The 26,520-nt window shown below is 48.9% G+C and overlaps 2 protein-coding genes across 2 annotated transcripts in view; one reads left to right on the forward strand and one right to left on the reverse strand.

Annotated features, from left to right (window-relative positions):
- Positions 1 to 26,520, reverse strand: part of LOC126035221 (uncharacterized) — a 249,702-nt gene that overhangs the window by 18,894 nt on the left and 204,288 nt on the right. The gene's annotated exons all lie outside the window — the stretch shown is intronic.
- Positions 20,072 to 21,902, forward strand: LOC126035227 (uncharacterized). Its single transcript, XM_049793462.1, has 2 exons — positions 20,072 to 20,981; positions 21,128 to 21,902. Exons 1-2 carry the CDS (start codon positions 20,211 to 20,213, stop codon positions 21,137 to 21,139), a joined length of 783 nt encoding a protein of 260 aa, XP_049649419.1. The 5' UTR covers positions 20,072 to 20,210; the 3' UTR covers positions 21,140 to 21,902.

Here is a 26,520-nt window from a genome sequence, read left to right on the forward strand (position 1 = left end):
ACTGGCAGCGCAGAGGTAAACCCATTTGGGCTGCCGCACTCTGGCAAGATATTGCGTCCCGGCTAGAGAATCTGGTTGTAAAAGTACGTCATGTAGATGCTCATGTACCCAAGGGTGGGGCCACTGAGGAACATCGAAACAACGAATAGGTGGATCAGGCTGCCAAGATTGAAGTGGCTCAGGTGGACCTGGACTGGCAACATAAGGGTGAGCTATTTATGGCTCAGTGGGCGCATGATTCTTCAGGCCATTAGGGAAGAGATGCAACATATAGATGGGCTCAAGATCGAGGGGTGGACCTGACCATGGACACTATCGCGCAGGTTATCCATGAATGTGAAACATGTGCTGCAATTAAGCAAGCCAAGCGGTTAAAGCCCCTGTGGTATGGAGGGCGATGGCTGAAATATAAATTTGGGGAAGCCTAGCAGATTGACTATATCACACTCCCACAAACTCGCCAAGGCAAGCGCGATGTGCTCACAATGGTGGAAGCAACCACCGGATGGCTGGAAACACATTCTGTACCCCATGCCACTGCCCGGAACACTATCCTGGGCCTTGAGAAGCAGGTCTTGTGGCAACATGGCACCCCAGAAAGAATTGAGTCAGACAACGGGACTCATTTCCGAAACAACCTCATAGACACCTGGGCCAAAGAGCATGGCATTGAGTGGGTGTATCATATTCCCTATCATGCACCAGCCTCTGGGAAAATCGAGTGATACAATGGACTGTTAAAGACTACATTGAGAGCAATGGGGGGCGGAACCTTCAAACATTGGGATACACATTTAGCAAAAGCCACCTGGTTAGTCAACACCAGAGGATCTGCCAATCGGAGTGGCCCTGCCCAATCAGAATCTTTACATACTGTAGAAGGGGATAAAGTCCCTGTAGTGCACATGAAAAATATCTTAGGGAAAACAGTCTGGGTTACTCCTGCCTCAGGCAAAGGTAAACCCATTCGTGGGATTGCTTTTGCTCAAGGGCCTGGGTGCACTTGGTGGGTGATGCGAAAAGATGGAGAAGTCCGATGTGTGCCTCAAGGGGATTTGATTTTAGGTGAAAACGGCCAGAATTAAACTGCATGATATTAGTTGCTATATAACCCTGCTACTGTATGCTATCATTACTGTAACTGTTATATGCTATATCCATAGTACTATAGTAAGAATCACTTGGATCAAGCAAGGAAGAACTGCGATAAAACTGAGCAAAACGCAGTAGTGATGGAACCAGAACTGACTCCAGCATGCAACAATCCAGCGGTGCACACCATCCTCCTGCTGCGTCAAATGTCAGCTGCTCGTCACACCGCACTGAAGCCCAATTCTGCTCTACCAACTGAGAGGACTTTGCACCATTCCTCCTGCCCAGACAGACTGGTATGACAGATGGAGCCCAGAGTCAGAAACTAAATGAACTCAACAGATGTTTTATGAACATAACCCATGAACTAAAGGAATGATATCTCTGTGTATGTATACATATATATATCATTGTTCATATGTCTCAAAGGGATGGAAAGGTGGTGATGATTGATCAGGATGTAACTAAAGGTATGGGAACTGAGCATGACGTCAATGGTATAGAATAAGGGGTGGATACTGTCCTGGTTTCAGCTGGGATAGAGTTAACTGTCTTCCTAGTAGCTCGTACAGTACTATGTTTTGAGTTCAGCATGTGAAGAATGTTGATAACGCTGATGTTTTCAGTTGTTGCTCAGTAGTGTTTAGACTTAAGTCAAGGGTTTTTCAGCTTCTCATGCCCAGCCAGGGCACAAGAAGTTGGCACAGGACACAACCAAGGCACCTGACCCAAACTGGCCAACGGTGTATTCCATACCACGGGATGTCCCTTCTAGTATAGGAACAGGGAGGGGGGGGGGAAGGCGGGGAATCACAGCTTGGGGACTAGCTGGGTGTTGGTCGGCAGGTGGTGAGCAATTGCCCTGCGCATCATTTGTATATTCCAATCCTTTTATTACTACTGTTGTCATTTTATTAGTGTTATCATTATTAGTTTCTTCTTTTCTGTTCTATTAAACCGTTCTTATCTCAACCCAGGAGTTTTACTTTTTTTTTTCCCCAGATTTCCTCCCCCATCCCACTGGATGGGGGGGGAGTGAGTGAGCGGCTGCGTGGTGCTTAGTTGCTGGTTGGGGTTAAACCACGACAAGAGCACACCGTTCAGGCAGGGTGGGTGCTGCTGGATCCCAGGCAGGCATGCATGCAAGCAGGCATCCAGGCACAGGGATGGGGTAGAACACCCAGAGCCATCTCAGCCTGCTCCACTCAGAGCAGCGAGGGCCTGACCTTCACGTTTCTTGACAGGGGCAGTAAAGACTACCAGTCCTCCTGAAACACTTCACTGTCACTCTAAGCCTCATACACCATGGCCAAGGGCCTCCTTGAGCTACAAAATCCTGAGAAAATGCAGGCAGAACTTAACTGGTTCAGACAGAAAGCAGGATCATGTCTGCCACAAGCTCTGGGTGAAGTCCCAGCTCTGTTCAGGTGAAGGACAGTGAGCAGCAGAGACCAGCAGCTGGGAAACGCTCCTGTTCAATACTGCCGGTACGTGGAAGGATGAGTGCATCAAGCAGCACAGGCAGCAAGATCCCAAGGGCTTAAAACACACTGCCCTTGAGCTCCCGACGACTGCGTGCAGGGTTCAATGGTCTTAACAGCACTGGTCGTGTACATCCAGGCTGCCTTCACCACACTGCCAGCAAGGTGGGAGGCAGGAACATCCAGCAAGCCTGGGCTGTGGGAGCATCTCACCTGGGTGAGACCTACTCCACAGAGCTGTCCCTACCAGCCAAGGGGAGGAGAGGATGGGGTTCCCCAACTTCTTCACAGACCTGGTGAAGGATGAGAAAGCAGTAATGATTGAACAGGTGCTAACCTTGGTGTAGGGCTGAAGCAGATGGAAAAGGCACCTCTCAGCTGTCAGCACCTGCAACGTGGTCTTGAGGTTGCTTGTTCCGGCTGTGTTGGGTTACCTGGAAAGACAAGCATACAGATACATGTTCAGCTCAGCTGGGAAATACCCTGCCCACACAAGAAGACCTTTCAAACACTGGGAAGGTAGTAATTGCTCATCCAAGCCAAGCGAGTTTGTGACATGTGGATAGAACTGAGGGACCCCAAGCACCCCAGCACCTCAAAGATCCTGCCATGTCTTTTACCAGTGCTGAGGCCACTCCTCTGACTATAGCCCACTCTCCCTCCCTCCTGGGGTTCCAGTTATCACCCTGGTTTCCTGCATGACTCTGGATGGGTGCACAGTTGATTCCCCAGAGAGGGTGGCTATGGTTGCTGCCACTGTCCCCCTTCCCCAGATTTCAGTGGGAAGTCCTTTCTGCACCCTCAGCTTTGTTCTTCTCCACCCACTGCAGCTATACATTGCTCCACCACACAGGCTTTGCCAGTACTTGAGTGGGTACACTGGCATATGGTTTAGGTGCAAGAACAGGCTCTGGCTGTAGTCTCCACAGGCCACCCACTAAATCACCCCACAGGAACACAGAGCCAAGGCAAGAAGGGCTAAGCTCCGCTGCTGGGGAGACACTGCTCCTAACAACCCAAACAGACCAAGCCAAATCCAATGCTGTAGCGTTTCCCAGGCTACAGCAAAGGGGGAAAATGACAACTACTTAATAGAAAACTCCAAGAGGTCTGCCAAAACCCTCACAAAGATATTGTTTAAGACTCCTCCCCAGGCTCCCAGTGCTGTAATTACAGACTACTGGGGATTGCACTGTGTGGGGGCTAGGTCCTCATGCCCAGCAGGTCCTGAAAACCAGGTCTGACATTCCCCCAGCCACAGGCATGATCAGCAAAAGCTGCTTAGGGGCAGTCCCTGCTCCCCAGCTTGCCCTCCTGCACAGGCTACCACCCTGCAGTACCACCAGCAGCACAACAGCTCTGACCAGAGCCGCAGCAGCATGCAGAGTGCTGCGGGCAGATGATCAGCCATGCCACCAGTCCCCCAGAAGCACAGCCTTTACATTGTGATGTGGGGAGGCACCCCATACTAGCTTACTGGTGCACCAGTCCTTAAAACAATTGTGAAGGCACCCAGAATGATTCTGCTTAATGTCACCTGCATCTACACAGCTAGCAGGTCAACCTGCACTGGTATCCCAGGAGAGGTCCCACCTGGAAGATCTACCAGCTGTGCCTGCTAGTCACCAGGGCTATGTTTTTGGAGAACTTACAAGCAGAGCAAGCCCAGTAAGTGTAGCATGTGTATATGTAAATATACATATATTTAAAACCCTCCACCAATTCCCTGCTCTACCACACTACCTTTCAGAGAAGGCTCTCAAAAGACTCTAAGCCTGAGCAGTGATAAGAATTACTTCAAACATGGCTGAAGTACTGCCACAGCACAGAAAGTGACAATGATGCATCTGACAGGGACAGATTGAAAACACTCCCCAGGAAGAATGCAATTACCCCAAATGGACTGAGGCCAGGAGATCTGGATTATCACCTCAGCTCTTGCATAAAGGGCTTTGCATCTTTGTTCACTTCCAAGAAGAATCACAGGGTTGACATCAGCCCTGGCCTGGGACATGGATTTGTTACTAAAAAGCACTTCCAGCTGAATCACTACCTGCACTTTTTGCAGCACACAGGACTCCTTTGGAGGCTTCCCATCCAAGCACTGTTCTACCATCATGCTGCTTAGCTGGGGGGGTGTCCAGGTCACAACACAGGAGAGTATGACTGCAAACCACTGGCCAGTCCTGAAAAACCTCTCTGAAACACAGAGCATGTGAGCTCAGCTGCTCTTCATTCATGATTCACAACCAGCTGAGGACACTGACAGAAACAGGAGTAAAACATGTTAATTGGCAGCTGGGCATTCACGAGGCCAAGCAAGTGAGACTATGAAAGGGAGGAGCAAAGGCAAAGGGAGGATGAAGATTTCCCAACGAAAATAATTTTTAAAGCAAACCCCTAACTTTGTGAGACCAAGTTCTCTGGAGGTTACAGTCACCTGGCTCACTTGCTCATGAGCAAAAGCAAAACGGAAAAACAAAAGAGACCTGGGCAGAAATAAGGCTTCAGGGAGCAGAGCTGCCAGGTGCTGCACGCAGAAGGATCAGAAACACATGATGGTGTTACCAGGACGCAGGGACCTACACAACTCGCTGGAGGAAGGGGGTCCCTGGGAGTGATGTGCAGTGGAGAGGCATCAGGGAAAACCCTCCCACAGAAGATGCTCACTGCCAAGTAACCCACAACAACACTCTCCACAAGCCATCTGTTGTGGCTCCCTTTGGGATTTCTCCCATGTTGCCCTTCACACCTGTCCTGCTTCAAGCCTGACTCATTAATTCCTCCAGCCATGGAAGCCTCTGATAATTTAATTACAGCTCCATTGACAGTGTGCTGAGGATACCACTTTTCTAACAAATACAGCTTTACTTTTTCCTTTCACATCTGTGGTCCCATACCTACTGATGATTCATTTTCTTGTTCTGCATTCAGGAAGTGTCCTAGCCCCCAGGCACTGTACATTTCCAGACAGTACACAATGGTGCTTACCAAATCTAAAAGGGGACAAGCATAGGCAGGCCCAGAGCAGTAAGGGCAAGTAAAGGACTGGGGAAGAGTTGAGAGTCATTGACTTTCAGGAGTTGGATCAATAACTACCCCCTTGAACCATCCTCAGACCCAGAAGCTGTGGGGAAGGTCTGGGTGTCTCTGCCCTCTGCTACTCAGCACAGCCATGCAGAAACATGCCAGGGCAAGCAGCTGGTAGCAGACAGCAAGGAGGAAGACCAGCAGTGCAGATGTGCTTCCCTGCCCTCAGGTCCATTGAACTCATGGAGGGAACTTCCTTTCCTCCTCCTACTCTGCATGCTCAGACTTGAAACTGCTGAGGGAACAGGGGCTGGGAAAGCTCAGTATCACAGCAGAGGGAGGGTGTACAGACTAGGGGCTTCATCTGCCTTGGGGGAAGCCGCCAGGAGCAAAACAGCAACCCTACCAGTAAAATTAAAATGATACATTATTCCCTAAAGTCCATTTCTGCAGAGGGCAGATGTGAAGAACAGAGCATTGAGAGCTGCTCTGCTCAGCTTGCTGCAAAGGCAGCAGAGCAGGGGAGCCCTTCAGTGAGCCACACTTCAAACAGCAGGGTCCCCAAAGTCGGTGCAGGGTGAGCCCCCCAGCTTTCCTTCTGGCAGTGGGTAAGAAGCCTCTCACACAGGGAACAGAAACAAGGCAAGTGGCAGTGCTGAAATGGCCCCAGCCCTGCCCCACTTGCAGGCCGGACCTCAGTCCGCATGCCCAGCTTCCCAAGGACAGCCAGCTCTATGGCTGGGGCAACAGGAGGGCTCTGTGATCCCTGCACATCCTGGCCACACCAGGGTCCATGGGAAGGGATACGCTCAGGGCCCACAAGAGTCAGCAGGAACCCAGCAAAACATCATGGGAGCAGCTGCTGCAGATGAAGCGAAGGCAGGTGTTGCCTCCTCTGCAAGAGACACTGCAGTGGCAGCATCCTGCTCTGATCTAAACCCTGTACATACCTCCCTGCCCACCCAGCTCCCACCACTGCCCTGCCCTCAGCTCAGGCAGAGCTGCCAGAAGGCTGCAGATCCCAGCCTGCCAAGATGCACAAACCAGCAGCTGGGCTGTGCAGAGGGAGCTGCATGCTGGGACATGTAGTCTTCCTAACAAGGCCCCACAGCTCACATCAAGACCTGCACAATGTGAATTGTTGCTATGAAATAAGGCAGCAGCGAGGTTTTACTGGATGACTTAATTCTCCAAGTCCTCAATCCCTTTCTAAAGCAGAGCCCAGCTAAAAGCAGCTCTAGTACTGTCACATTGGGAGTTTTCTCCTGTTTCACCTGCCAGACCTTGTTCACCTTCTGCATACATTACCAAGTTCACCAAGACTCTCCTTTGCATCAGGGTTCGATCCTGCTACACTCTCCACAAGGTCCCAACTTCCCCTCTTTGCTAAGGCTAACAGAATTCAGGCAGAGGATGACAGGGCCATAACCAGAACTTTGCCTGCGTGATGCTTTCCAAAAAGGCACTGAGTGGAAGTGACTTTTAAAATACCCTAAGATGCAGCATGGCATTCCTCTACCATACGCTTTCCACAGCGGCAGCAAACTCCGCACTCCTTCCTTAAAAAATAAAAAAAAGTCTGGAAACCCTGGAGATAAATCTGTGCCCCTCGTACATGTCACCAGATGGGTCATGTTCACAGGTGGGTTGCGAGCAAGCCCACAGCCCCAGCTCCCATCATGCAGCCATCCCCTCTGTCTTCCCTAATCCACAGCAGCTCTGCTCACACATTCTAAATGTAATATCTGGGACTGCCAAGAGTATGCTGCACGCCGCCCATGTGATTTCTGTAGAAATCAGGCACCTCAGCCACAGCAAAATGCTTGAAAACCCCACCAGGTCTGTAGCAGCTCATTTTGGATGAGTAAATGTCCTCCCAACCATCCTTCTGCCCACGGTGGCTGTCACCAGAGGGCAGCAGGCCTCTCGCCACAGATGCTGGGGATTCACATCAGCTCCAGCACTGTTTTCGCAGCTCCACACCAAAGGCTGTGATTTACCTATAAGGCAGGTGCTGGCCAAGCAGGCACTGGATGAGCCACGTCTTCCACTCCTCACCTCGGTGGGCTGTGCGGCAGGGCCACAGCACAGCAGCTCCGGGCCTCCGGCACAGCCTTACTGCCACGGGTCCCTCAGGCATGGGCCATCCAGTGGGGACAAGAACAACCTGCGAGTCCCAGCCAGGGCTGGGTTTGAGTTGATGCCCTGGAGGAGAGAGGCCCCATCCTGTTTGTAGAGCCGCAGACAGGCTGTCCATGTCTGTGTCATGGAGGAAAGGACATGGCCTCAGTGGGCAAGACTGGGGACAGTACAGCCTCCCTGAGCTGCGAGGGCCTTGGCAGGGGGCTGGGAGCCAGGATGGTGGGCACCCCTCAAACACAACCTGCACTGCCCCAGCCACAGTGCACTCCTCCTGGACAGCAGCCCTGTTCACAGCCCCAACCCCAAGCTCCCCTCAGACCTGCCTCTGCCAGACCTTCTTGCCACAGCCCTCCCGGGCACAGAAACCCCCCAGCAGAGGGGGGAAGGGGAGCACAACCCCACCTGCCACAGCCCCCCCCAAGCCATTCTCTAGTCACACCACTGCCTGCCGCGTGCTGCCCGCCCCCAGCACCTCTTGCCACAGTGTCCCACGGTCCCAGGCCCCCATGTCAGTCCCAGCACACCCAGCCACAGCCCCCCTGTTCTTCCTGGTCACAGCTCCCCTCAGCCACGGCTCCCCTAGCTCTCGCACCCCCTGGGCTTTAGGGCCCCCTCGTCACAGCTGCCCCCGAACCTTCTGGAACCAGAAAGGATGAAGGGGGAGCTGGCGAGGACTGGGCGCATTAACCTCTCCCGCGCCAGGAAGGCGGCCCAGCCTCCTCACCAAGGCCCCCTCCGCCGCAGCGCCAACTGCTGTGCGGCTCCAGCCTTTCCTTCCGTGTGCCGGCGGGGACACGCCCCCCCTCGCCCGCCTACTCCCGCGCTGATTGGTGTGCTGGGCGGGGCACGGCGAGGGGCGAGGCTAGCGGTGGGGCCGCGCGGCCAATGGGTGGGCCAGGAGGTGGTGACGCGCGGCGCCGAGATGCCGCCCCCGGCCCGCCCCCTCCACGTGCGGGTGTGTGATGACAGCGGGGAAGGGGAGGTCTCAGGCGAAGCTTCTCCTCATTGGCCACCGGCGGCAGGGGCGGGACCTGACTCAGCGCTCGGGGAGCTGTCATCGCCGTGACCCTTCGCCTCTGCCCCGCGGCTAGGCTGACCTTTAACTTCTGACCCGACGCCGGCCCGCCCGGATAGCGCTGGGCCTGGACACAGCCCCACGGGTGCGGCGTGTCCCGGCCGCACAGACATGGCCCCCTCGGATCCAGCAGCACAGCGTGTCCCACCCCACAGACCCCTGCCTCAAGCCCCATGAGCATGGCATGTCCCAGCCCCACGGGCATGCTCCCCCCAGCCCCACGGGCATGGCATACCCCAGGTGGAATCACCTGGCTGCCCCCCACCCCATGGACATGGCCCGAGTGGGACCACCAGGGTGTCCCCTGCCCCCACGTGGTGCCGGTGCCCGATGGGACCAGCCTGCCAGCAACCTGTGCAACCGGGCTGGGAAATGGCACTGCTGGGCTGTGCCGGAGCCAGCTGGTGGCACAGAAACTGCAGGCGCATCTGCCTCTGGTGTTGGAGATTATGGAAGAAACAAAACAAAGGATGTTACTTGTGAAATGTGTTTATCTGATTCGTGTCAATATAAACAATGCTAGGGCCGCATAATAAAACATGACCCTCAATGTATATGTAATCTTTAACCATTTTGTTGGTCCTCGTATAACCACAGGCCGGGAGGAGACAGATGATATGTATATAGTTCTTTTTTGCCAGCCCAAAACCAGTTTTGTTGTTAACTGCACAGTGTTAAACAAGAGATCCTAGGGGAGAACTGAGGCATTTATCATAGTGTTAAGCGAGGTTATGAACGGGGTGATCTTTAGTGTAATAAACTTTGTATAATCAATTTGTTAATCAAACCCGTAGGCTGTTAAAATATGTTGAGCTCTGCAACTTAGTAACTAAGTTGCTTTTAACCGCAATAACCTGTTAGGCGATGCCTACAGTAACAATTGCAGAAACTAGATATTGAGCTAAGTAAGCAAGATGTGCCAGTCTTGATTGCCTTATAAGGAGGTACTCTAAATTGTAAAGTTTAACAGCTCATCAAGAGGACAATGCAGAGGAAGACTGGGCCCTGAGGGGAGATAAAAGAAGTTTTAGTAAATAGGATGCTTAACAATGATTTAGATAGCTATGCAGCATAACAGGATATGTTAATAGAAAGGATTTGATATATTACCAATTATTGTACTAACACACCGAAAATGGGAAGTAATATTACTCCTCAAGGACAGTTCCTGATAAAGAATAAGGAACTGATCCCAGAAACCAGCCAAGGCCAGTTCCGTGGCTTGGACAGATGCCAAGAAGTAACAGAGTGTAATGAACAAGTTAACTTTGTTCATGAAATCGGGAAGGGAGAAGAGACATATTGAGAGTTAGCAGATGCCTTGTGTAAATAACAAAGCTTGCTTAATTGGTGCGTAAAGGTCACGGGAAGAGGGCAACGGCTATAACTTACTAGCTAAGGAGGGAAAAGAACAACAGCTATAATCTACCAGATAAGGGGATAGAGTCTGCCAAAACTGGTTTTTTTCACATCAAAAGACATTCTACATCGAAAGACACTCGTCCTTGAGAAGATCGACTGAATCTGCCTAGTAACAAACCTGCACGAGTGAAGAAAGAAGCAACAGGACAAGGCGGAGACTTGCAAGAAAGAGGTGCATGAACTGTATATAAGGAATGTAACTATAACCTAAAGTTGCGAGCTTGTGGCGGAGCACTGCCTCCCCGGCTGCCCAGCACAGTTTTGCTCTCTTATCGCTTGCTAGTAAATTCGACTTTTTTTTATTCACTACAAATTGGCTCCTCCAATTTGTCACGAGCGTCTATAACAAATTTGGTGCCGTGACTCGGATCCAGGTTCTTTGGTGCAGGCATTCGCAAGTGGGGAGGCGCCCTATCCCCGGATAGCCCTGTCTTGAGGAGGTGCTGCCACCACACCCTGGACGCGCGAACCCCTTTAAATTACGATAACTGAGCAAAAGAACCTGCAGGACCCCTTAAATTTTGTGCACGAAGACCAAGCGAAGACCCCAGGAGCGGGTGAGTATATAAGTTGTGAGCCGTTTGGTTGGGGTGGTTATCCCGAGGTGCGACTGTGTGAGAGGTCTCTCTGAGATCACACGAGTGCGGACCCTCCAGTAGTGCAGTTCTCGTAGCCCGCGAGGGAGCGAGTCACGACCGAGGGGAAGTGAGTGTGTGTGTGGATAAGGGCACCTCGGAAGATGGGACAGAGGAAAAGCAAGCCCTCTGGACCCATGGGGATGGGGAAGAAAGATAAGTTACCAGACATACCCCCTGATAGTCCCTTAGGCCTGATGATAAGATATTGCGACAGTTCACCAAAGAGAAAAGATAAGTCTAAAGAAAAAATGATTAATTATTGTATTGAGATTTGGGGGGGGAAACCTCTCAGCAATCCTCATGTACTCTGGCCCGTGTTCGGGTCTTCTGAGGATTGGGTATGTCAAGCTCTGAATGTATATGTGAACCAAAAAGAACCTTTTAGTTTAGAAGAAAGTGAATATGCCAGCCTCTGGATAATGTCCTAGGCTAGAAGTTATATTTTTGCCTTAACCAAAAAGAAAAAGACGAAGGGACCCCCATGCGAACAATAAGACCCAACTAACCAACCCTCCCCACCCCCGTATGTCCCGGCTCCGAATCCCCTGCCATCCCCAACTCCATCACCCTCTCCATCCCCACCCTGAGTATATCCTCAATTACCCACTCACCCGACCCCTTCTGCCCTGGTAGAAACAGAGGGGATGAAAACTTGAAGTAGGACTCGGAGAGACCAAGAAGCGACACATTTATTGACCCTAAGAGAAGTTGCCATGAGGGGAAATCAGGGTGGAGTGGGATTGTCGTGGTTTAACTCCAGCCAGCAACTAAGTACCATGCAGCCGCTCACTCACTTCCCAGTTCCTAAACTAGATGGGACGTCACATGGTATGGAATACACCATTGGCCAGTTTGGGTCAGGTGCCTTGGTTGTGTCCTGTGCCAACTTCTTGTGCCCTGGCTGGCCATGAGAAGCTGAAAAACCCTTGACTTAAGTCTAAACACTACTGAGCAACAACTGAAAACATCAGCGTTATCAACATTCTTCGCATGCTGAACTCAAAACATAGCACTGTACCAGCTACTAGGAAGACAGTTAGCTCTATCCCAGCTGAAACCAGGACAGTATCCACCCCTTATTCTATACCATTGACGTCATGCTCAGTTCCCATACCTTTAGTTACATCCTGATTAATCATCACCAACTTTCCAGTCCTTTGAGACGTATGAACAATGATATATATATATATACACACACACAGATATCATTCCTTTAGTTCATGAGTTATGTTCATAAAACATTTGTTGAGTTCAATTAGTTTCCGACTCCAGGCTCCATCTGTCATACCAGTCTGTCTGGGCAGGAGGAATGGTGCAAAGTCCTCTCAGTCGGTAGAGCAGAATTGGGCTTCAGTGCGGTGTGACGAGCAGCTGACATTTGACGTAGCAGGAGGATGGTGTGCACCGTTGGATTGTTGCATGCTGGAGTCAGTTCTGGTTCCATCACTATTGCGTTTTGCTCAGTTTTATCACAGTTCTTCCTTGCTATAGTACTATGGATATAGAATATAACAGTTACAGTAATGATAGCATACAGTAGCAGGGTTATATAGCAACTAATATCATACAGTTTAATTTTGGCTATTTTCACCTAAAATCAAATCCCCTTGAGGCACACATCGGACTTCTCCATCTTTTCGCATCACCCACCAAGTGCACCCAGGCCCTTGAGCAAAAGCAATCCCACGAATGGGTTTACCTTTGCCTGAGGCAGGAGTAACCCAGACTGTTTTCCCTAAGATATTTTTCATGTGCACTACAGGGACTTTATCCCCTTCTACAGTATGTAAAGATTCTGATTGGGCAGGGCCACTCCGATTGGCAGATCCTCTGGTGTTGACTAACCAGGTGGCTTTTGCTAAATGTGTATCCCAATGTTTGAAAGTTCCGCCCCCCATTGCTTTCAATGTAGTCTTTAACAGTCCATTGTATCGCTCGATTTTCCCAGAGGCTGGTGCATGATAGGGGATATGATACACCCACTCAATGCCATGCTCTTTGGCCCAGGTGTCTATGAGGTTGTTTCGGAAATGAGTCCCATTGTCTGACTCGATTCTTTCTGGGGAGCCATGTCGCCACAAGACCTGCTTCTCAAGGCCCAGGATAGTGTTGCGGGCAGTGGCATGGGGTACAGAATGTGTTTCCAGCCATCCGGTGGTTGCTTCCACCATTGTCAGCACATTGCGCTTGCCTTGGCGAGTTTGTGGGAGTGTGATATAGTCAATCTGCTAGGCTTCCCCAAATTTATATTTCAGCCATCGCCCTCCAAACCACAGGGGCTTTAACCGCTTGGCTTGCTTAATTGCAGCACATGTTTCACATTCATGGATAACCTGCGCAATAGCGTCCATGGTCAAGTCCACCCCTCGATCTCGAGCCCATCTATAAGTTCCATCTCTTCCCTGATGGCCTGAAGTATCATGGGCCCACTGAGCCATAAATAGCTCACCCCTACATTGCCAGTCCAGGTCCACCTGAGCCACTTCAATCTTGGCAGCCTGATCCACCTGTTCGTTGTTTCGATGTTCCTCAGTGGCCCGACCCTTGGGTACGTGAGAATCTACATGACATATTTTACAACCAGATTCTCTAGCCGGGACGCAATATCTTGCCAGAGTGCGGCAGCCCAAATGGGTTTACCTCTGCGCTGCCAGTTGCTCTGCTTCCATTGCTGTAGCCACCCCCACAGGGCATTTGCCACCATCCATGAGTCAGTATAGAGATAGAGTACTGGCCACTTTTCTCTTTCAGCAATGTCTAACGCTAGCTGGATGGCTTTCACCTCTGCAAACTGACTCGATTCACCTTCTCCTTCAGCAGTTTCTGCGACTTGTCGTGTAGGACTCCATACAGCAGCCTCCCACCTTCGATGCTTTCCCACAATGTGACAGGACCCATCAGTGAACAGGGCATATTGCCTCTCATTTTCTGGCAGTTTATTATACAGCGGGGCTTCTTCAGCACGCGCCACCTCCTCCTCTGGTGACATTCCAAAATCTTTGCCTTCTGGCCAGTCCGTGATCACTTCTAAAATTCCTGGGCGACTGGGGTTTCCTATGTGAGCCCGTTGTGTGATCAGTGCGATCCACTTACTCCACGTGGCGTCAGTCGCGTGATGTGTAGAGGAGACCCTCCCTTTGAACATCCAGCCCAGCACTGGCAGTCGAGGTGCTAAGAGGAGCTGTGTCTCAGTACCAACCACTTCTGAGGCGGTTCGAACTCCTTCATACGCTGCCAGTATCTCTTTTTCAGTTGGAGTATAGTGATCCTCGGATCATCGATATCCTCGACTCCAAAACCCCAGGGGTCGGACTCGGGTTTCCCCAGGTGCTTTCTGCCAGAGGCTCCAGGTAGGGCCATTCACCCCAGCTGCAGTGTAGAGCACATTTTTAACATCTTGTCCTGTCCGGACTGGTCCAAGAGCTACGGCATGAACAGTCTCCCGTTTAATTTGTTTGAAGGCTTGTTGTTGTTCAGGGCCCCATTTAAAATCATTCTTCTTCCTGGTCACTTGATAGAGAGGGCTTACAATCAAACTGTAATTTGGAATATGCATTCTCCAAAACCCCACGACACCTAAGAAGGCCTGTGTGTACTTTTTATTAGTTGGGGGAGACATAGCTGCTATTTTGTTAATTACGTCCATTGGGATCTGACGACGCCTGCCTTGCCATTTTATTCCCAAAAAGTGGATCTCCTGTGCAGGTCCCTTGACCTTACTTTCCTTTATGGCGAAACCGGCTTTCAGAAGGATTTGGATTATTTTCTTCCTTTCTCAAAGACTTCTTCTGCCGTGTTGCCCCATACGATGATGTCATCAATGTATTGGAGGTGTTCCGGAGCTTCACCTTTTTCCAGTGCAGTCTGGATTAGTCCATGGCAAATGGTGGGGCTGTGTTTCCACCCCTGGGGCAATCGATTCCAAGTGTACTGGACAGCCCTCCAAGTAAAGGCAAATTGTGGACGACACTCTGCTGCCAGAGGGATTGAGAAAAACGCATTAGCAATGTCAATTGTGGCATACCACTTGGCTGCCTTTGACTCTAGCTCGTATTGAAGTTCTAGCATATCTGGAACGGCAGCACTCAGCGGTGGGGTAACTTCATTCAGGCCACGGTAGTCAATGGTTAATCTCCATTCCCCATTAGACTTCCGCACTGGCCATATGGGACTATTAAAGGGTGAGCGAGTTTTGCTGATCACTCCTTGGCTCTCCAGTTTGCGAATCAATTTGTGGATGGGAATCAGAGAGTCTCGGTTGGTGCGATATTGCCGCCGGTGCACCGTCGTGGTAGCAATTGGCACTTGTTCTTCAAACTTCAGCAACCCCACAACCGAAGGGTCTTGAGAGAGACCAGGCAGGGTAGACAACTGTTCAGTGCCCTCCGTCTCCAAGGCAGCTATACCGAAAGCCCATCGATACCCCTTCGGGTCCTTAAAATACCCCCTCCTGAGATAGTCTATGCCAAGGATACACAGAGCCTCTGGGCCAGTCCCAATGGGGTGTTTCTGCCATTCATTCCCAGTTAGGCTTACTTCAGCTTCCAATACAGTTAACTCTTGAGATCCCCCTGTCACACCAGAAATACAAATGGGTTCTGTCCCTTTATAACTTGATGGCATTAGAGTGCACTGTGCACCGGTGTCTACTAGAGCCTTATACTCCTGTGGGTCTGACGTGCCAGGCCATCGAATCCACACAGTCCAATAGACCCGGTTATCCCTTTCCTCCACCTGGCTGGAGGCAGGGCCCCTCTAATTCTGGTTAGAGTATTCAGTATTCACTTCTCGTAGAATTGGCTCAGAAGTCCCTTCAAGAGGATCGGAAATAAAATCAGCCCTTCTACTCTGTTTGGAAACTGGAGCGGCATTTTTCCTGGTAGAATCCCCTTTTGTGGTGGTTTTTCCTTGCAGTTCACGTACCCGTGCATTTAGGACCAAGGTAGGTTTTCCGTCCCATTTCCTCATGTCCTCTCCCTGATCACATAGGTAAAACCACAGGGCACCTCACGGTGTGTACCTTCGATATTCTCTCTCTTGGGCAGAAGACCGCTCACTCCTAATAGCTGAGACATTGGTCCTTACAAGTGTGGAGTAGGACATATCCTCTTTGATTTGTTGGACATCCTGGGACAGCTTCTCCACAGCTGAAATGCAGGCTTGTAGGGAGGAGGAGAGATTCTCTTCGTACTGACGCAGTTAGCGAGCCACTTCCTCCACTGTTGGTGCCTCTTCATCCTTCCAGGACATTACTGCCAATGCGTTGGCATAGGACGATGGCGCGCTCTGTACAAACTTCCGCCACATGGGTCGTGTGCATTGGACTTCGTCTGGATCTTTGGGTAATTGTTGGTTGTCCGGGTCATGATGAATCGTCTCTAGCACGGCTAATTCCCTCAGATATTGAATACCTTTTTCCATAGTGGTCCACTTGCTTGATTGACATATAACATCTTCCTTAAAGGGGTACCTTTCCTTCACACTTGACAGGAGTCGCCTCCAGAGGCTGATGGCTTGTGTCCCTCTTCCAAGTGCCTTGTCAATGCCACCTTCCCTGGCAAGTGATCCCAGCTGCTTGGCTTCCCTACCTTCTAATTCCAAGCTCTTAGCCCCATTGTCCCAGCATCGGAGGAGCCAGGTGATAATATGCTCACCTACACAGCGGCCAAAATATTTTCGCAGATCCCGCAGCTCACTCAAGGATAGGGACCGGGTTATTACCTCTGGTTCTGCCTCTTCCTCCGGTTCCTGTGATGACCCTGGTTCACCATTATCCTTTGCTAAGCGAACTGATTTTTTTGTATATTTCCTTTTCTGTATGGGGGCAACCGATACTGGTCCAGGTTGGTCCTCTGGTTCAGTTGCAGTATCGCTCGCCGGGTTCTGGATAACCGCAGTGTCTGTCGCCGAGGTTTGGGTAGCAGCAGTGCTCCTTGCTAGGCCTGGAGGGGCCGCAGCGCCCATTGTTGAGGTTTGGGTGGCCGCGGTGCTCATTGTTTTGTTGTTAGGTCTAGAGACTTTCTCTTCCCTTTGAGGGTACTGAGTAGTGTCGAACAGGGCTCGATAGGCATGGGCCAGGCCCCAGCATGTTGCAGTGATTTGTATCTCTCTGGAGCTGCTGGGGTGACAGCATACCTTTTCCAAATATTTTACTAGTTCTTCTGGATCCCGCACTTGTTCAGGGGTGAATTTCCAAAACATTGGAGGTGCCCATACTACCCCACACACCCTGCCACTCATAATTATCCAGCCTTGGGGAACATCTCTGGGTGATCTTAAATAGCTGTTTAACCTTAAACGAGAGGTGAACCACATTCAGAAGTATGCTAATTCCTAGCAGTAAGGCTAGGACTGTGCTAGTCCCAACACCCCAGGAATATTCAAATTTTCCAAAATTCTCCAACACCATTGTAACTGGACTGAAGGAGAAAGGAGAGGGGAAGAAAGATACCCCACCCATAGACTGGTTTTCCATGGAGGAAAGGTAAATGGTATAATTATTAATAATTTCCCACAGGTGGCTCCTGCCGTATAAAGGTGACAATGCTAAGTGCAAATACCGGATTAATCCCACAGCCGATGACTTTATCATACCATAAACCAGTGTTATACCACACATCAAAGCAAAAATCCACCACCCATGGATGATAAGCAGTAGAAGAGGAACTACATACAGCAAGCGAGGTGATACATAACAGAGCTTTAAAAGCCAGAGCAACAACTCTAAGAACTCATAAATCAACATAATGAACGCTTGGAACAAATTTGTTTTAACAAGCTCTGGTCAGGTTTGTCGTTATCTCACCCCTCGAGCCCCACGTTGGGTGCCAAAATGGACTGTCGTGGTTTAACTCCAGCCAGCAACTAAGTACCACGCAGCCGCTCACTCACTTCCCAGTTCCTAAACTAGATGGGACGTCACATGGTATGGAATACACCATTGGCCAGTTTGGGTCAGGTGCCTTGGTTGTGTCCTGTGCCAACTTCTTGTGCCCTGGCTGGCCATGAGAAGCTGAAAAATCCTTGACTATAGTTTAAACACTACTGAGCAACAACTGAAAACATCAGTGTTATCAACATTCTTCGCATGCTGAACTCAAAACATAGCACTGTACCAGCTACTAGGAAGACAGTTAGCTCTATCCCAGCTGAAACCAGGACAGGATTTGTATCGGTACCCATAAATTCTGGGGACGTCCGAGAATTTAAGAAGGAAATGGGAAGTTTACTCGAGGACCCTCTAAGGGTCTCCGAAAGACTAGATCAATTTTTAAACCCTAGTGTTTACACCTGGGATGAAATTCAGGCTATCTTAAGAATACTCTTCACATCTGAGGAAAGGGATATGATTAGGAGATCAGGGATGAGACACTAGGACCAAAGACATCAACATAGGCCCCAAGGAGATGTGAAATAGCCCCTACAGAGACTAAGTTGGAACCATCAGGTTGTGGGAGATAGACAGAGTGTGAGTGATTTGAGAGACATGGTGATTTGGGGAGTGCGGGAAATGGTTCCCTGTTGGGAAGTGGCTTGCTGAAAAAGGACATGGGCCTGTGGAAAAGTTGTGCGAGCAGAGTTCTGTGTGAAAGAATGTCAGTTTGAGCAACAAGACTAGGCCTTGGCTGAAAATAGCTGGCTTTACTGATATTGGGAGAAAAACAACAGCTGGTCTCGCTGTTATCAGGAGAAAGACAGGGACGGTGTGACCTTGGCATAACTTCATAAGTAACTTTTGAAGAAGTTCCCATGAGAAAGTTACGGAACACGCATAGCTGCAAATCACAAGTGGGTGTGTTTTAGCAATGAATAAACATTAGCAATGTACCAATCATATTAGGACTAGTAGGCATAATTATCGCAAACTGTATAAATATGAGCTATCCGTGCAAATAAAGTTGAATCACTTCTATCACTCATATTGGGTCGACTTATGTGCATTCCTCCGCCGCTCCAACAAATGGCGCCCGAACGGGGACCGAAGAAAGGGGAATTGGAGCGACGGACACTGAGAAGCACCAGCAGCAGCGACCGGGGGGCAAAAGATTAACCGAACGCTGATCGTCTTGGTTGGTGTGTTAACTCTCGTGCCTGGACCGTCCAAAAGGGGTTCGCCGTCAGTGAGGGCTACTGGAAAAAGGCTGCAAAGACTTTTTAACCGAGGTGCCTTAATCAAGGTAGCACCAAGGAGTATCAAGAAGCCGGCCGGCAATGGATCAAGAGGTAGCCCTAAAATTATTAGAGTGCTTTTTAGAAAAGCAGGGAGTAAACTACATTAAGCAAATTTCGGGGTTAGTCGCGCTGGGTCGCGTTAAGGGATGCTTTAAGAATCCAGATTTATTATTTGAGGAGAGTGAATGGCGTAGATTAGGAGACGTATTATGGGATATGGTAACTGATGATGATAAATCAGCTAAAAAACTAATGAAGCAAGGACAGAAACCTTTCAATTAGTGTGGGTACAGCTTTTGAGCTTAGTACCTGGAATGCTATCGGAACCTCCCTATGGGATGAAATTAGTGACGGGTCTAAAGAAGTTAAAGATCTTGCAACTTTATGGAAATTGATTAAGACAACTCTGTAAAAAATGAAAGCAGATCGTAAAGCGTCTGCATCTGCTTTTGCTGCTCTCTCTCTCCAACCGCAAGCGAAAGGGAAAAGCGGGGAGAAAAACATAATGCAGCGAGAGAGACTTTTTGGAGCTTGTTCGCCTACTCTCGTGCCCTTGACTTCTGCTCCACTCCCTGGGACTGCCGATATTAATCAGACATCCGACAGTTCCCAAGCCTCCCTAACCGTACGATTAAAGGAAACCCTACAGAATCAGGGAGTGAGTAAAAATCTGCCTACGAAAAACCAGCCCTCAGATACCACCGTTCAACATGAAGAAATTATACCTAGCATACACCCTGATTCAAATAATGCAAACAAGGACTTGGCTACTCTAATAATAGAACAAAAAGAGACAATGTTAGAATTGTTAAAGGAAATGGGGAAAAGAGACGGGGAAACCAACCGCACCCGTGACAGACGCGGAGCCGCCTGTAATAGCCGCTGCAGAAGAAAGGCAGAGACATTGGAGGGGTGTAATAACAGATGCCATTATAGAAGGGACTATGCTCTAAGCATTCCCAGTTATTGCATCAAAATGGACAGAAAAAATGGGAGGTGTTTGACTGGAAGGTCATTGAGAAATTAAGGAATGCTGTGAGTCAGTACGGAATCAAATCTGCGTTAACTCACCAAATACTGCAATTCATTTTTTCTGCTGATACGCTGATACCTCAAGATATTAAACAGCTAGCACAGTTGATTTTGACACCCGCCCGAATGTTAGTGTTTTTCTGGCAGTGGGAGAAGCTCTGTGATAGGGAACAAGCAACATCACGACAACAAACAGATCCCCTATGGGGAGTAACCACGCAGATGCCGATGGGTACTGGACCCTTCGCATCAGGGAACGCTCAGTTACAATGTGTCACTGAGGTTCATCATCTATCACAGATCTTGGCGTATCAAGCTTTTCTTACCGTACCAGACAATATGTACAGACATGCTTTTACCCAGGTGAAACAGGAGAATACAATTTATGACCACCCTGACATGAACGAGGGCATGAAAGAAAACATGTTCAAAATACTCGCTTTTGAAAATGCTACTGAAAAGACACGCAAAGCATTGTGTAATTTGCCGAAAAATGCAGACGTCGTTGATATGATAGAATACACGGATCGATCAGTGGACTCACAGAAAGTAGCCTATGCTGCCACAGCTCTCCAAGGAGCTACAAAGAAACACAAGGCCAGTAAGACACCCTTGGTCAAGTGTTCTAACTGTGGCAAACGTGGACGCATTAGGAGCAAATGTACAGGTACTGTTAACAGTAAGTGCTGCAACAAGTGTAAGAAAGATAACCATACCACCAAGAATACAGGAAGAAGGGAAACTTTACACCGACTGCGAAGGCCCCTCGCGCGACGACACGAATGCAAGGGGCTTGAGCTGCCAGCCCTCAGGCAGCCTCGCAACCACCAGATCCGCCACCGCAGGAAGCTCCGGAGTGGATGTGGAAACCGCAGTCAACATAAAGGGACCATTGGGGTTTGGACTTAGTGCATTTTTAATGGGGCAATCTTCAACAGCTCTAGAAGGAATTCTGGTGCTCCCAGGGCTTATTGATGCAGATTATTGTGGGACTGTGAAAATTATGATTCATGTTGTAATCCCTCCTGTTTCTATTCCTAAAGGTACCAGAATAGCACAATTAGTTCCATTCAGGTCGTGTGTTCCGAACCCGGGTGAAGTACAACGTGGAGATGGTGGATTCGGCTCCACAGGGAAACCGCAGGTATACTTTGCCATGGACACAACAAGAGGTAAACCAGAAAAGGTAGTGCAATTGGAAGGGCCCAATGGAGTTGTCGTCAAGAAACCGATGACAATCAATACAGGAGCTGATGTTACGATTATTTTATGATGCATTTGGCCTCCATCATGGCCATCGATCAATCCAAACTTTGGTATTGCAGGGATAGGGGGCACACAAGCCACCTTAGTAAGTCAGCTACCGATTACATTTGTGTTCCCCGATGGTGAACACATTACGACGTGTCCGTATGTCATGACTACCCCAACTGAATTGTTTGGCCTCGTAGGCCATGATTTATTGAGCCAAATGAAGGCAATGTTAGTGACGCATCCTTTTTAGGAGCGGTCACTGAGGGGTAGCCAATTCTGAAAATTAACTGGAAAACAGATGAGCCTGTTTGGATTGATCAGTAGCTGCTAAATTCTGAAAGGTTGCTAAAAATACAAGGGTTAGTTGAAGACCAATTGAGAGCGGGACATGTTGTCCCTTCTACTAGTCCATGGAATACATCAATATTTACCATTCCCAAGAAAAGTGGGAAATGGAGACTGTTACATGATCTCAGAGCTGTGAATGCGGTGATGGACAGTATGGGAGCCCTGCAGCCAGGTTTGCCATCTCCAGTTATGCTTCCAGAAGAATGGGATTTGTTAATTATAAATCTAAAAAATTGCACCCAGATGGCACTGAACGGTTCGCCTTTTCAGTACCATCGATTAACAAGGCAGAACCCTAGAAGAGATACCATTGGGTTGTGTTACCGCAATGAATGCGCAATTCCCTCACGATGTGTCAGGTGTATGTGGCCTGGGCATCAGAGCCTGTAAGAAAGCAGTTTCCTCAGTAACTTGCCACAGGATGAGATTTTAACTCAATTGCAGGACATCTTAAGCCATCGCGGAGTAATAATCACTCCTGAAAAGGTGCAAAAGGCAGCACCTTGGAAGTATTTGGGGTGGCACATAGATGTAAGCAGTGTTAAACCTCAGAAGGTTCAAATAACATGAGAAATTTCAATGTTACAGGATGTCCAGAAGCTTGTGGGAGATATCCAGTGGGTGCGGAATCTTTGCGGTATCACTAATGGCGATATGACCCCTCTGGTAGAACTCTTGGGTATGAGAACACTGTGCAGATGAGAAACGGGAAATGACAGAGCTGACCAATTGGTTGCAGCGCCACGGAAGCCTCCTCCAGGGAATCGTTTTCAACAAAGCACGGCAATCACATGCGCTCTTGCACCAACCCGCTAGGATGTTAGCAAAGCAATTTGACTTACCACTTACTGACGCCCAAGGTATCTTTAAAGCATGCCCTGATTGTCAAGAGGAGGGGCTCGGCTTGGGCTGTGGGGTTAACCGATGAGGTCTTTTGCCATTGCAGTTGTGGCAAATGGATGTCACCCATGTCACGTGGTTTGGTGCAAAGCGTTCTGTGCACGTGTGTATTGATACCTATCCTGCTGCCATGTGGGCCACGGCATGAACTGGAGAAAAGGCCTTACATATTGAATGACATCTTCACGCTTCTTTTGCAGTACTGGGTGTGCCTAAAGAAATTAAGACGGACAACGGCCCAGCCTATGGTTCTACACGATTTGCTCGATTTTGTAATTTGTGGGGAATTCATCATGGTACTGGTATTCCACATCTTCCCACAGGACAGGCTATTGTCGAATGGGCCAACCAAACCCTAAAAGAACATGCTGCAAAAACAAAAAGGGGGGAACCCAGGGCTTACTCCCAGAGGAACGATTGGCCAAAGCCTTATTTGTGCTAAATTATCTTAGATTGACAGGTGATCACAAAGACCCACCAATGGTAGTGCATCATGTTCTTTTACAGGCAGAAAGGACGCAACAAAGTACAGGAATCATGGTAATGTATAAGGACCCAGAATCCGGGAAATGGTGCGGATCAGCAGAAGTAAAACTTACTGGGAGATCCCGGCTAAGTGGGTCAAGCCATGGCTTCGCACTGACGCTGGACCCGGAATTGTCCCAATGGCAACTGGCACGGCACCGGCGGGTGCTGAAGCCACTGATCCGACAGATTCTAACTAATAGAGTATTACTAGCGGACACTGAGTCCTTCAGACAGGTTTTTAGAACAGCGTGCCTTATTGTATATAGAACTTGCTTTAGGTAAAAAGTGTGTTAAGCATAATTTGATTAAACATAGCGTGATTACGGGAAGACAGTGTGGGGTAAATGTAAAAGTTAGTTAAAGCCAAAATTAGGGGTAAGGTCTATTTCCATTAATAACCTGGGAACGAGGTTGATTGTGTTTCCACAGATACAGGCCCACGACGGACTCCTGTTCGATTTGCACGACCATCATCATCTGGAGCATCATAGATGATGTGACAATATGAATACTACGTCAGCCGAAAACTAATGTATAGGTCACCTTGGCTAACATAACAGGTCAAGATTCTCTGTGCATCGCAACTGTATCGTAAAGCCCACGAACCAATAGACAAGATGGCTATGACTCGTGCAGCGCGCCTGGCCAGCGAGCGCATGCGTCATAGATTGCAACCGAGGCGGACTTTTGGCACCCACTGGCCACGTGTGCTAAAACCCGTTCCTCTGCAAATGTATAAATACCGGGATTTTCCGAAGAGCATCGGGCTGGTGTACGGTGAGGCCATCGTTGCCTCTGTGGGGACGCCCACGGAAAGCTGGCACCTACCGATTGCTGGGCTGAGTTCGTGGAGCAAGATGGCACAAGAATGTATGGATGGTTCATTTTCCTCATAGTCCTCATGGTCTGGGTCATTAGGGGTAACAGGTTGGCTCAAAGAATTATGGGCATTATTGTAGTTACTGTGATTGTAGCTATTGTAATAGTTTTACCTTGTTCAGCTTATTAAGGAAAATGGCATCCCAAGTTATTAAGCAAGCCTGGATTGCTCAAAAACAAAAAGAGGGAGAAAGATTTAAACAGAGACCTACAGTGGATTCAACCTTGTTGTGGTATTACAAATACAGACTTACAGCCGCTGCTGGATTTATTGAGGGGCAGCGATAGCTTAACTTCTACAAGACAACTAAGTGCACTGGGACGGCAAGCCTTGACAGCAATTGGACAAAAAATCACATCCTCCATGTCTGGCAGATACGTTCCTGATTTACCCATAAATTTGAAACCTTATGCTGAGATTGATATGGAACACACTGACTGTAGTAAGCAGCATGACAGTGACACCGGTGATTGATCCACATCGGTTAACGCCATGGGACAGTAAGAATGTTTGGGTGTCACTAGCTAAAGCTATTAATCAAATCTCTTTTTGTGTGTCATTGGCATTACCTGAACAGTCTTTTATTCTTATGTATTTTATTCTTACGTATAATGTTGTTTTTACTGTGCTTAATTAGTTGTGTTCACAGATCTTTGCAAAGGGCAATACAGCAGGTGTTAAAATTTTACCTCAATCTATACACAAACAAACAGATTGGCTGGAGAAACATACACAAAGATCCAGCAAGAAACTAGTTGGTTTGATGGGGTGTTAGAGTCAATATTTGGCGGGATAACACCACGGCTAATGTCATTGATTAAGGAAGCCTTACGATGGTTGGGTATATTGATATTAATCTGTGTAATAGTTAAAATTGCTTATGGGTGCATGATAAAAGGAGTCTCAAAGCTGACACACCAAGCTCTACTCGCACAAAAAGAAAAAGGGGGAATTGTTGGGAAGTGGCTTGCTGAAAAAGGACATGGGCCTGTGGAAAAGTTGTGCGAGCAGAGTTCTGTGTGAAAGAATGTCAGTTTGAGCAACAAGACTAGGCCTTGGCTGAAAATAGCTGGCTTTACTGATATTGGGAGAAAAACAACAGCTGGTCTCGCTGTTATCAGGAGAAAGACAGGGACGGTGTGACCTTGGCATAACTTCATAAGTAACTTTTGAAGAAGTTCCCATGAGAAAGTTACGGAACACGCATAGCTGCAAATCACAAGTGGGTGTGTTTTAGCAATGAATAAACATTAGCAATGTACCAATCATATTAGGACTAGTAGGCATAATTATCGCAAACTGTATAAATATGAGCTATCCGTGCAAATAAAGTTGAATCACTTCTATCACTCATATTGGGTCGACTTATGTGCATTCCTCCGCCGCTCCAACAGTTCCCGGAGGTCAGGATGTAAATGGAGCCTTCAGTGAGTGTCAGAGGGGAGATGAAGCTCCGACTGACTAGTTGGAAAGATTGGAGAGAGGTTTGCAGTTGTGTTCTGGAGTTGGCCCTGGTGCAGCCGTGGGTCAAGCCCTGCTGAGGACACGGTTTGTGGCTGGATCGTAAGTGGACATAAGAAAGAAATTAGAGAAGTTAGAAGACTGGCAGGACAGAGGGTTGGATGAGTTGTTGAGAGGGACTCAGAGGGTGTATGTACGTGGAGATGAGGAAAGCCGATTGGACCGGAAAGTAGAGAAGCAGGAGCTGAATGCTATTGTTGTGAGAAGAGAGGGCACTTGAAGCAGAGTTGTGGAAGGAAACAGTAGGATGAACAGATGTTTGGAAGTGAATGGGCGAGTCAGGGGCTCTGCTTGTTGCGGACTGGAACATCTATGGAGCCCCGAGTGGAATTGAGGTTGAGTCCCCAAAGGGAGGGAGTGGAGTTTTTGGTGGATGCAGGGGCCGAGGGATCCACCGTTCAGGGGCTGCCCTCCAGTTACACCCTTGCTCGGTACACTGTGAATATTGTGGGTGCAAAAAAGGAAACCTTTTGAGGTCCTTGGTGATTTGCTCTTGCTCCCTGGGGCAGAATACGGTTTGTTAAGAGGGGATTTGATTTTGAAATTGAACTTGAGCGTTCGGGGTCAGGGAGAGGAGTCCGGCTCCGTGCGGTCGCAGCGGAGCCGGCGCTGCAGCGGCAACGGACAAGGTCCTTTGTTGCAGCAGCAGCAGCAGCGGCGGCAGCGGCGGGGGCAGCACCCCTGCCTCGGCAGCGGCCGCCGCCTCTCCTCGCGCCGCGGGGCTACAATTGAAGTCAACTCTGTAAACAGCCAAAGGGAGTGGGGCTTTCTGTGCGACTGCTGTATCGCTATCGAGGAAAACAAATAAGATGGACTGTGCTACCACAAGGGTTCACAGAGTCACCAAATCTATTTGGACAAACTTTAGAGAAAATTTTACAAGATTTCATTTCTACCCAGAGAAGTAAAGTTATTACAATATGTGAACGATCTATTAATAGTGGGAGAAACTAAATAAGGAACCGGAGAAACCACTATTAAATTGTTAAACCCCCACAAACTAAA

This window comes from Accipiter gentilis, chromosome W (assembly GCF_929443795.1).
Source record: "Accipiter gentilis chromosome W, bAccGen1.1, whole genome shotgun sequence".
Lineage (NCBI taxonomy): Eukaryota > Metazoa > Chordata > Aves > Accipitriformes > Accipitridae > Astur > Astur gentilis.

What these genes read in the sequence shown, in the direction of transcription:
- LOC126035227 (XM_049793462.1), top strand. Translation starts at nt 20,211, where the DNA reads ATGTTAGTGTTTTTCTGGCAGTGGGAGAAGCTCTGTGATAGGGAACAA.